The sequence below is a fragment of the Gopherus flavomarginatus genome, chromosome 1, assembly GCF_025201925.1.
Source record: "Gopherus flavomarginatus isolate rGopFla2 chromosome 1, rGopFla2.mat.asm, whole genome shotgun sequence".
NCBI classification, from domain to species: Eukaryota; Metazoa; Chordata; order Testudines; family Testudinidae; genus Gopherus; species Gopherus flavomarginatus.
Window position 1 is genome coordinate 114,475,807 of NC_066617.1, and position 12,490 is coordinate 114,488,296.

The 12,490-nt window shown below is 41.8% G+C and overlaps 2 protein-coding genes across 3 annotated transcripts in view; one reads left to right on the plus strand and one right to left on the minus strand.

Annotated features, from left to right (window-relative positions):
- ETFBKMT (electron transfer flavoprotein subunit beta lysine methyltransferase) overlaps positions 1-12,490 on the minus strand; it is a 258,801-nt gene that overhangs the window by 199,434 nt on the left and 46,877 nt on the right. The gene's annotated exons all lie outside the window — the stretch shown is intronic.
- The window catches only part of AMN1 (antagonist of mitotic exit network 1 homolog), a 94,688-nt gene that overhangs the window by 53,835 nt on the left and 28,363 nt on the right, over positions 1-12,490 (plus strand). For both annotated transcript variants that reach the window (XM_050918881.1, XM_050918882.1), the window contains one exon: positions 9,263-9,480. In XM_050918881.1, coding sequence (XP_050774838.1) covers positions 9,263-9,480 — 218 coding nt within the window. The remainder of the gene's footprint in view (positions 1-9,262; positions 9,481-12,490) is intronic.

Below are 12,490 nucleotides of genomic sequence, written 5' to 3' on the forward strand. Positions count from 1 at the left end.
ACAACTCCCAGATCCTTTTCAGCAGTGCCGCTGCCAAGCCAGTTATCCCCCATTCTGTGTCTGTGCATTTGGTTTTTCTTCCCTAACTGTAGCACCTTACATTTTTGTCTTTGTAGAATTTCATTTTGTTATCAGTAGCCCAGTTTTCCAATTTAGCAAGATCCCTTTGAATTTTAGTTTTATCCGTCAAAGTGTTTGTAGCTTCGTGTCATATGCAGATCTGATCGGGATGCTCTCTATTTCAACATCCAGGTTGTTTATAAAGATGGTAAATAACACCGGATCCAGAACAGATCCCTGTGGAACTCCACTTGAGACCTTCCATTCTAATGTCATTCCATTAATAGCTACTCTTTGTTTGCAATTGTTTAACCAATATTGTATCCACTTAATGGTAGTGTATTTCTACCAAGCCTGCATTTCTCCAGCTTACTTGTGAGCATGTCATATGGGACTATGTCAAAAGCCTTGCTAAAGTTCAGGTATATTATGTCCACCTTATTCCCCCTAACCACCAAGCCAGTTATCTTGCCAAAGAAGGAAATCAAGCTGGTTTGGCATGATTTGTTCTTAGTAAATCCATGCTGGCTGTTAGTGATCATCCCTTCATCCTCCAAATATTTGCAAATTGAATATTTTATACAGTGCTCTAGCAGTTTCCCAGGTACTGAGGTCAGGTGGACTGGTCTTTAGTTCCCTGGCACCTCCTGTTTCCCCTTTTTAACAGAGGGCATTAAAGTTAGCCCTTCTCTATTCTTCTGAAACCTCATCAGTCATCCATGAGTTTTCAGATATTATTGCCAGTGATTCTGAGATATCTTCAGCTAATTCCTCCAGCCCTTGGGGTGAATAGTATCCGCCCCTGCTGATTGAATTCATTCAGATTAGTCCAGAAGATCTCTGATGTGTTCTTTACTTATCCTGATTTGCATCCCTTTTCCTTCATTAGTCGTCTGGTCACGTTATTTTTTGTGTGAAGACTGAAGCAAAGTAGGCATTGAGCAGCTTCGCCATCTTATCATCTTCCCTTAGCAGCTCACCTTCTCCATTGAGCAGCAGATACACGCCATCTCTGATATTTCTTTATTGCCTGGCATATTTGTAGAACCCCTTCTAGTTGTGTCTAACATTTCTTCTTCAAGTGCTTGCTCATATCCATTACATATTAGGTGTGTGTGCTCACCACATGCACCAGTGCTGGAAGTTTTTCCTTTAGCGGTGTCTGTAGGGGACTGGCTCTGGCGCCCTCCGGATTATATGAAAATGAGGAATATGGGGGTTACAGTATGCTGCCCCAAGGTATAGAATGTCACAACGCATTCCTTCTGATTCCACTCATCAGCAAGGTCCTGGAAAAGATCAAGAGAGACAAAGCGCAGGTTGTCGAGATCTCCCCGGCTTGGCCTCGCCAGCATTAGTTCAGCATGCTTATGAGCCTGACAGCTGGCTCTCCCTGGCTCCTGCCCAACCAACCTGACCTGCTATCATGGGACCCCGGTCATCTCCTACACCCTAACCTCAAGTCCCTCTACGTCTCTGTGTGGATGCTATGTGACTGAACCCAGAGGAGCAGACCTGTTCGGAAGGAGTCCAACAGGTCCTCCTGGGAAGTAGGAAGCCCTCAACTTGACTGACTTACCTGGCCAAGTGGATGAGGTTTTCCCACTGGGCGTCCAGGTGTGGCATCTCTCCCTTGCGTTCTTCCATCCAAGCTGTCTTAGACTACCTGTACCATTTGAGGAACCCGGGCCTGGCGCATTCTTCCATTAGAGTGCATCTTGCAGCCATCTCTGCTTTTCACCCACCAATCCAAGGACAGATGGTGTTTTCCCATGACATGATGGTCAGATTCCTGAGAGGGCTCAAGAGACTCTTCCTGCAGGTATGAGCTCCTGTCCTGCAGTGGGATCTTAACTTGGTCCTCTCTAGCCTCATCGGCCCACCTTTTGAGCTGCTGGGTTCCTGTTCCTTTTCCCACCCATGGAAGGTCGCATTCCTGGTGGCGGTGATGTCAGGCAAGATGGGTCTCTGAAATTAAAGCCTTGACCTCAGAACCGCCGTACACAGTCTTCTGCAAAGACAAAGTTCAGCTGCGGCCCCACCCGGCCTTCCTGCTGAAGGTGGTATCCACCTTCCATATGAACCAGAACATCTTCCTCCCAGTGTTCTGTCCCAGACCACACAAGACCAGTGAAGAGAGGCATCTTCACACGCTGGATGTCAGAAGGGCCTTGGCTTTTTACTTAGAATGTACCAAGCCTTTCTGTAAATCAATTCAGCTCTTCATCGCTACAGCAAACAGGATGAAGGACCTTACGGTGTCCTCGCAGAGGATTTCCAATTGGATCACCTCGTGCATAAGGACCTGTTATGACCAAGCAGGGGTTCCACCACCGCCGATTGTTAGAGCCCACTCGATGAGAGCTCAGGAGTCTTTGGTGGCCTTCCTGGTGCACACCCCTATCCAGGGCATCTGTAGGGCAACTACCTGGTCTTTTGTTCACACATTCATGGCTCATTATGCCATCACTTAGCAGGCCAGGGACGACGCTGGGTTCGGCAGAGCTATGTTGCAATCTACACATCCATGAACTCCTAGCCACCTCCAGGGATACTTCTTCGGAGTCACCTAATATGGAATGGACATGAGCAAGCGCTCGAAGAGGAAAAGACAGTTACCTTTTTCATATCTGGTGTTCTTTGAGATGTGTTGCTCATGTCCATTTCATGACCTGCCCTCCTTCCCCACTGTCGGAGTTTTCGGCAAGAAGGAACTGAGGGTGGGGGAGCTGGCTGCGCCCCTTGTACCGCACTTTGTGGACGCCATTCCAGAGGGCACCAGAGCTGGTCCCCTATGGATACTGCTAAAGGGAAAACTTCTGGCACCGATGCATGTGGTGAACACACATACCTAATATGGAATGGACATGAGCAACACATCTCAAGGAACACCAGTTATGGAAAAGGTAATTGTCTTTTCTTGCCAGGTGTAACTCATTCCTTGCCTTTGCTTTCCCGATTTTGTTCCTATACATTTGTGCTATTTCTTTTTATACTTCCTTAGTAACATGTCCCTCCTTCCATTTCCTGTATGTATCCCTTTTGGTGTTTAGATAGCTAAAAAGCTCCTTGTGCAGCCGTATTGGTCTCCTGTGGCTCTTCTTTGTTTTCCTCTGTATTGGAATAGCTTGAGGAAAGATGAAGCGTACTGAATGTGTGATTCTTATCATTCTAGGGTCCTCTTAATCTTTTCAGCTGAAGCTACATTTAGTTGAAGTGGTCCTAAAAGTGCATCATCATCAGTCCCCAGAGTATGTGTGTTAGTGAAGCATTCAGGAAGTCTTTTCTCCTAAATACAGCAGCCCAGGTGTAAAGTTAGGTAGGGCAAGTTGCCCTTCTTCCCTGGACTCACAAAGGACATGCTAAACAAATCAACTAACTTATCTATTGAGAGTGTTAAAAAAATGTATGGGTAGAAAGTGGGAATATGGTGATTATGTTCACAAAGTATCAAAGGGTAATCATTTTGAATGAATTAGTATAACCCAACCAACTGAAGGAATATCCTTCTTAAAACTAGATCCTGTGATACTTGAGAAAAGAAACATTCAGAATTAGCTTTTATGTAGCTGGGAAGGGTCAAGAGTTAGTAGAGTTAGATGGCTGATGACTAGGACATGTTTGTTTTGAATCAAGAGTGAGATTTCTCTGTGAGCTTTAATATACTTAGCGTAGATACTGTGGGGCTAGTAAGATAAAGGAAAATGTGTAACTCCTTCACGCTCTCATTGGTAAACTGTTACTACTGTCGTGGAAAATGACCACCACCGTGTTGAGTTGATCAGACAGCCTGAGGCTCCTTTATTGATTGATCAAAGTTACATGCGTACGCACAGAGAGACGACAGGTCCCCTTGCAAGGGGTAAGTCGCTCTACCTTACAGCAGTGATACTTGTGCTTATAAAGCTTAAAACCGCAAATTATCATATGAGCTTATACATCCATCATTACCTTATTTGGCTAATACATGACATCTTTTGAAAACAATTGCTATTAATTATTTCTATATATCATAAAAGAGCTAAAAATTGCAAGCTTGTTCTTTTCTACTTCCTCATGGGAAGTTCTCGCAATTGCCAAGACCTTGCCACCTCGGTTATCCTTTACTTGCGGTCGTGCAGCTGTTACATATTACTAAGCTTTTTGAGGAACTTGTGTCCAAAAATACATATTGTTTGTTCTTTTGGCCAAGTTATTATGAGTTATATTTTATGCTTACATGAGCTACTTAATAAACTATAATGACCTAACAGCTGTTAGTTTATTCCGGCAGTTATGGACTGGTTATTTAAGGGATTTTATGTCAGTTTTAACCCCTTATAGCAGTATTTTATTGTTTAGCAGCATTTGATAATGTTATGATAGTGTATACTAAAATCAGAGAGTGAGCCTCAGGTGGGTTAGTAATTGATTATTTTTCCTTACTCTTTTATATGTTAGTATAATTGAGGCCTATGGCCTTGATGTAATTATTAGCTTGATCAAGACCCGGCTTTTGGGCCTGGGGTTAGTTTTCTTTATCACTACTGTGATTAAAGGATAACAGTCCAGAGGCTTCAATTAAATACTGAAGAGAACAAAGAACAATGGAAAATCTAAGTTGGGGTCCCTTTTGTGATTAATAGGAACAGAATAGGAGCCATTTATTAGAAGACAAGTAGGATCTTCATATAATGCTAAGTTCCACTTAAAAATATTAAGGACTTATGTCCTTGACTTTGAAAAAGATATCCCCATTTGACACCGTCAAAGGCTTCCCCCCGCCCCCATGTGCAGAACTTTGACCAGTTGTTGTAGATCTGTGCCAGCCGGTGAGAAACCCCATTTGATCAGCATTCATCTGTTTGAGCATCAGTCCATCATGCAAATGATCATTAGAGCAGGGAGAGTAGTTGAGGACTCCATGAAGTCGATGGAGCTCGCTGGGCCAGTCTAATTAATCTGGTCGATGCTCAGATACCGTAGCGATGAGCGCCAGTGCAAAGAGAGAGTAAGATAGGCAGGATCAGTACGATAGGCAGGATCAGTACATCTGTATTGAGTGTAATAAAAGGAATTAGCCCAAGATTCTAGCGGGTGGCTTTCTTTTGGACAGAGAGTGGTAATTTCCTGATATCTACTTTCTGTGAGACATCTTGAGAAGAGTCTCCTCAAAAGTTAAACTGATTTAAGAGGGTAATTATTTTGATAAGAACTTATAAAATTCCACTAATAGGCTGTTAGGTCTTGTGACCTTTCTATATGATGAGTTTGTGATTGCATGCACTCTTTGGGGACAATGGTAACTTTAAGACTTTCCATCTCTACAGGATGCAGATTAGGAAGGGTAATGCCAGAAAGATAAGTGATAATAGTGCTATCTCTGGTGTTGATGTTTGAGTGCAATATCAAGTTATATAGACTGTGAAGCAGTGCGGCATACATATCAAATATGGATCTTGCATTATCTCACCACTTCCTATTTTTAACTTGTAAGATAGGTAGTTTGGATTTTTTGCTTGCAGAATATCTAAATAGTACTCTGTTTTGTTGACATAAAAAAAATTGTTTCCTGAGTATGTGTAAAGTATTGCTGTCTCCCCTGATTTTAATTATTTTGTTCAGTTAGTCTGGGTCAAAAAGATGTTTGAGTGAAGGGGTGTGTGTATATGTGTGTGTGTGTTTAGGTTCTAAATTTCTTAGGGTTGGAGTAAGTCTACATAGAACAGCTTGCTTATGTCCTGAAGAAATTGTAATTATTTTTCCTATACAATTGCATTTGCAGTATTGATAAGGATTGTTGAATCTACATTAGTCATGTTGTTGTTGCCAATGTAATCATGTGTTAGCTCTCTTAAACTCCTCTGGTACTAAGGAATGCTGTCATTGTAGCCTATTAATCTCCTGCTTTTTTATTTTTATTTTTGGTTCTTGATTGAACTGGAATAGATTAAGGTCCAAACAAACCAAGCAAGGCATGGTCTGAAATACTGATTGTCCCGGTATCATATTTGAGAACTGTATTAGACAAGAAGCAATTGACAAAAAAAATGTCCTATCAATAGTAAGAATGGTGTCAGAGTAAATGGAGAAGTGAGAGACCTCCAAAAAGAAACAAACAAACCACTTGTGAGATGTTTGAGACTGCTAGCTCATATGAACATCAGTTTATGACACCTTCTATCCTTGTTTGGAAAATGTAGTGTTTGTCATCCTTTATAATAAGTTTACACAAAGAGCTGAAATTGAGTAAACTTCTTAAAAAGGACAAGCTCGTTGGATGTGTGACATTCTGTACCTTGGGGGGGCACCCTCTAGCCCCCATATTCCTCATTTATATATGATTGTGATCTTACCTTACAAGGTATGCTTTGTATGTATCAAGGGAAGGGTTATGATCTGCTGAAAGTCATTTCTCTATCCATGTGTGTATATCATTAATGCATAGGAAGTTATGAGAATTGTGTTGTATGATTGTCACTAAAACATGCTGTAAGTTGGGGAGTCAGCCAGATATTAGCTCCCCAGAGGCAGCAGCATGGAAAGTAACCAACACTCAGGCAGGGCGTTAATCAACCCATCAGTAACCATCATCCAGCAAGGGAGCTACAGTGCAATGACTCACCTACTCGGGTTTCGCAAAGGCTGGTGTATATCCACCTTCCATTGATGAAGTGGTGAACCAATTAATAAATCTGCACAGACCATCTAGACCAGTGCAAAACGGTATATTCCTGAGGTACAGCGCTAGGAGCTGGGGGGATTTGGCTCTGGTGCTTTTCTCTGTGTGATCCGTGGGTGGCTCTGGGAGCATTCATGCAATCCAGCTGAGTATGGGGTCTCCACATGCTGTTGTACTGAATGATGACAGGACCTGGAGGGGTTTGCTGCTAGTCACTAGCAAGGCATTGTGAGAGACAGCCCAGGACTGAGGGAGTTAAGGGGGGGATCCCACAGTCCCAGGCTGCCCCCCAGGTATTTATTTTATAATTATGTGATAAAAAGGAGAAAGCAAGCAATTTTTTCACTAATAATATTCTGTTACACTTGAATTTTTATGTATGATTTTGAAAGCAAGTAGTTTTTAAGTGAGGTGTAACTTGAGGGTATGCAAGACAAATCAGATTCCTAAAAGGGGTACAGTAGTCTGGAAAGCTTCAGAGCCACTGATCTAAAGCAACATTGCAGTGGTTATGATATCAGCAAGTCACACACAATTAATAGAAACCAGAATTCTGGGTTCGCTCTTAGCCATAAACTTAAACTGGGCTTTTAAAATGCATTAGCGGGGGAGATTTCCCCTCCCATATTTTTATATGAAGAAAAATAAACTTTTTCTACCTATTATTTTGGATTGGAATGCTCATGTGGTTAAAGTATGGTTGCCTGAAGCAGACCATATTACTCTTTCTAGGTAACTCAGAGTCCTTGTTCATTTAATAGGCTTATTGATTCCCCCAATTTTTAGGGAAACCAACTAGACTTGAGCTATCTGAAAAGAAGACCTTGTGCTTTGGGGAAAACCACATATCTTAGCTGGATATCTTAGCTCTACACAAAGTTGTTATCTCCACCTATGTTTCCCATTATTCTCTGAGACAACAGTCAGATTTCTCACCCATACCCCAAAATGACAAATACTGTAATACACACAAACAAAAGAGACAAGATACCTGTAAACCTTAGGAAAATTGCATTATTGGCACTTCCTCAAGAAAAAGAAAAAAACCTCTTTCATCTACAACCGAGGATATGTCCACTGATTTGATTTTATAGAGAGTAATTAATTTCAACAGAAGCCAAAGAGTGGATTTGAAGGTACAAGTTGATTATGTGTTTGAATTTAATAAGACATAACATAATGAATGTATTAGTCTAATAACTCAGTTGAAGTTTTATTTAAGTACGACAATCAAGCAATACTTAATAGTGCACTATACATAATATAGAAATGAAACATACATTCCAATCTGAGGCTGGGAAAACGATGGGCAGCTCACTTCACTAATAACTAACTTCCCCACACTCATCTCTTATACAGTGGTTATGAAAAAAGAAAGTCCTTTCTCATACTTTGATTTTATTTTGAATCAATAAAACAGTAACATTTATAACTAATTTATCACTACAGGGACCATCTGCGATCAGAATTACTTCTTAATTCTTAGACATTAATTAATACATTAATCGTTTGCTGTTACATTGATTATAGAACACACTCGCTATACCAAAGGTTCCTGATTCATTTGATCAATTACTAATCTTGTCAATTACATTGCATTTTGAACATCCCCTATCAATTGCACCATTTTTCCATTACAGCACCCATCTTAATAACAGGTCTCCCTTTATATACAATGAATATTTACAGAAAAGAGACAAAGAAAATAACTTATTGACTGTAAAGCTCTTTTCTTGCATCTGCTTTACATAGTTGTTAAACCAAGGACTTCAACCATCTATTGTTTTATGAATTACGAAAAATCTGTAACTGAGTCATTATGACAAATAATTTGTTAGAGTCATTCTTGATAAGCTAAAAGCATCTCTCGATAGATCATTATCTTATTAATCATAGAAAACAACTGCCACATATTGGTTACCGGTAGTCTCTTTCTGGGCATGTGGACTAGATCATTTAAAGTTCAGTTTAGGTTCAGCTTGAATACAAAGAATTATAAATACAAGGCATGCTGGGACTTTGGTTCACCTACAAAGAATAAAAGGTGTTATGATAATTTTGGATCATTTACTAAGAAGTTAAATCAGTATAACCAGTTTTAAACCAATATAAGAGATTTCAAACTCAAAAGTTGCAGTGGTTTAACCAAACTGATCTGCTAAACCAGTGCAATTTCTGTGTGCACACATGCCCTTAGCTAAACCAATTTAACCCCAGGGTTATCTGATTGAATTGTGTGTGTGTTGGGGGCTTGCAGAGATTTAACCACTTTAAAAATCAGTTCAGTTAAATCAGTGCAACTTTGCGAATGTAGACTAAGCCAAAAGCCCGCACAGACACTTAGGGAAATAGGTAACCAACTGTGTGCAAAGTAAATAAATTGGAAAATATTCTCGACTTGTGTTATTTGTAAAAATGGTTTGGGCAGATGAGACTTTTGAATTGACAGACTCATTTTTATAAAGAAGTGTTACACAATAAAATATTTTTGTAGATGAAAGCTTATTTACATAAGAATGACTTGCTTTATTTCTTCAATAGGAGTCAGAGCTCTGGCCTTGTCTTGCCCTTATTTACGTGAAGCCTCATTTAAAAGATGCTGCAATGTATCAGACAGCGGAGTTCTTGCTCTGGCACTCAATTGCCATCTTCTACAAATAGTTAACTTAGGCAGCTGCTCAGGCATCACCGATGCATCCCTGCATGCGCTTGGACAGAACTGCAGATTTCTACATAGTGTGGATTTTTCATCTACTCAGGTAACTAAACGGCACCAATAAAAATATAAATGACAGCGACATAAATAAAATGAAGAGGTGAGTTTTATTAACGGCATTTTTATTTAGATGTGTTTTAGCAGGTTTTTAAGATTCAAAATACCAAAGGCACATCTAGATCCAGACACTATTTCCCAATGACATAATATTAAATATGTTCTGTCTTTTGATAATATAAACATATTTTCTCCGAATATGAGTTACAACTAATGATATCGAGCCTGGAGCACAGATGCATTTTTTTTCATTAAAGTCTATCAGGTATCAGGTGTTTTTATAGTGCTGTTGGTGTTACTCTGTGCCATAGGAATATAACAGGGGTGGCCAACCTGTGGCTCCGGAGCTGCATGCAGCTCTTCAGAAGTTAATATGCGGCTCCTTACCTAGGCACTGATTCCAGGGCTGGAGCTATAGATGCTAACTTCCAATGTGTGGAGGGGTGCTCACTGCCCAACCCCTTGCTCTGCCCCAAGCCCTGCCCCCACTCCACCACTTCCCCCAAGGCCCCTGCCCCTTCTCCTGAGCCTGCCATGCCCTCACTCCTCCCCCCTCACTCCCATAGCCTCCTGCGCACGTGAAACAGGTGATTGCAGGGGAGGGGGGAAGTAGGCGCTGATTGGTTGGGGGATGCCGGCAGGTGGGAGGGGCTGGGGCTGGGGAGTGGATGGGGGGCTGGGGAGTGGATGGGGGGCTGCTGACTATTACTGTGGCTCTTTGGCAGTGTACATTGGTAAAGTCTAGCTTTTTCTCAGGCTCAGATTGGCCACCCCTGGAATATAATCTTATACCAGTTAATTAAATTCCTGTGGCTAGAAGGACCAATTGGCCTGTGTGTGGGATAACATGCTGAATTGTATGAGTCATACAACCTGTAAAAGCATAAGACAAACTATAAACTGATAACTAATTTTTCACTTCTCAAGGTTCAGTCACTCTTGAAAGAAAGAGTAGTGAGCAAAACCAAAGGTTTGAGTGGCATTGTGCACTGAGTCATCTGCTCGGTTTATGCATTATTAATAATATGATCAGGACAACGCTTAATCTGTGCCAGGGCTTGCCAGGGCTCAGCACCTCTGGGCTTGCAGTTCATAGCCCCAGCGCCTTTGGACTTGCCGCGTCAGTTATGAAAGTAAAAAAATTGCTTGAGGCTCGGCACCTCTTTCATTACACATTAAGCACTGGATTAAGCTGGGATTTTCGTCCTGTTTTGTGGCTCTTTTTCTTCAAAGTAATAAGTGTCCTGGTATTTTATGTTCCATGTAAAGCTAGTTTTTTGTTTTTTTTTCTTTTTTCCTTTTTGAGAAGCTTCTTAGTGTTCTGAATCGTACAAGGTGTCGAGGAAGGCACTGTCTCAGATCCACAGAGTTAACTCTCTAATTTAGATAGACCTCACAGCTGAAATGATTCCTTTGGTGATTTTTTTTTCATGTAAAGGCTTGTGAAAGAAGTATGTGTTAAGAGACAGGATTTGAAGGAGAAAAGGGTAGTTGTCTGCTGCATGAGGAGGAGGAAATTTCCAATCGGGGGGAAGGGGGGCGGGAGCATGGAAGAATGCATGGAAACCAGAGTGGGAGGAGTGGTTGGGATGATGCCTTGGATGGACTTGTGGAAGAGAAGTGGGGATAAGGAAGAAATAAGAGCAGAGCTATATGCAGGAGCAGCGTGGAGCAAAGGTTTGCAAACTAGAATGGGGCTCAGCTCTCATGTGCGGCAAGGGAAGTGTCTGTTCCCTGATTTCTTGTCCTTTGCCCTCTGCTGGAGCGAAGGGGAGAGAGCATCTCCTGGTCTGGCGACCAGACCAGTCCACCGTGGGCCTTAATTTGGTGGGCATGGTGCACCTGCCAATCAGGGGGGAGAGAAAAGGAGGGGGAATCCACTGCTTCCTCTCCTCCCTTCCTCTGAGAGAATTGCCACATGAAAATAATTTGGTGAAGGCAGGGGAATACACTGTGGTGTCTGGGGGGTGGGGTGGGAAGCCTACACTGGGGGCTGCCTCAGAAACTGGGGGAAGAAGAGTGGTGACAGTTGACCCCTAATCTAAACTTAACTATAAATCATATACTAGCGTGCTTAAGATAGTGGTAATAATAAAAGCCATTAAAGCTGTAATGCAATTAGGGATACACAAAACATATTTTATTTGAATAGGTTTTGCAAAACAAGACCAAAGTAGTAGGTTTGGGGGGATTTTTAGTGTGTGTAACAGCATTGACATATTGAGACCATTGGGAAATGTATTGATGCGAATAGCTTATGTAAGCAATAGGAACACTAATTATGGCCCCTCTGGAATACAGGCAGGGAGCTGAGAGCTATCACAGATATGGACCTGGCTGTAGGGGGGATGAAAGGAAAAGGTGTATAAAAAGGATGTTTGCCCAACCTTCACTGTGCACTTTGGGTTGACAGGATGCTGTAAACTGGATCGTCACATCCCACTTGTGATGTACTCCACTGGCTACTTCCTTCTGTCTTTTGTTTTCAGTGGTCTCCTGGGGCTTGCGAGTATGACAACAGTAGGGACTGTTGTGTTATATGTATCACTTTTTGTGCAACTGGGTTAATACTCTTGCTTATTTGGATTTTAAATCAAGTCTTCATGTCTCTATTTATGTGACTGACCAGTCTCACTCTTAAAAGTTTCACATAGCTGCCCGAGTAAAGGACCTGTTAGTGATTTGTGCAGTTTGCACCCAAATTAATCAAAAAGGCTGTAGGACCCTGCTTTGGGGGCTGCCTCAAAGAGGAAGTGGAAGAGCTGCCTCAAATCAGTGAAGGGGGACAGCTACCCTTGGGGGAAGGAGGGGAATGTAAACACTTTCACATCTGAAATTCTTTCATAGGCTTGAGTGCAGGATAGAGGGGTAGCCTGTACTAGTAGATGGGGCCAGGTGGGTTGCCTCTTTGCAGGAGAGGGAAGAAGCCTGCACTGGGAACAGGAGGACATTTGCCAGACCCATTAGGAAGGGAGGTGGCAGCATGGGAGTCAGAA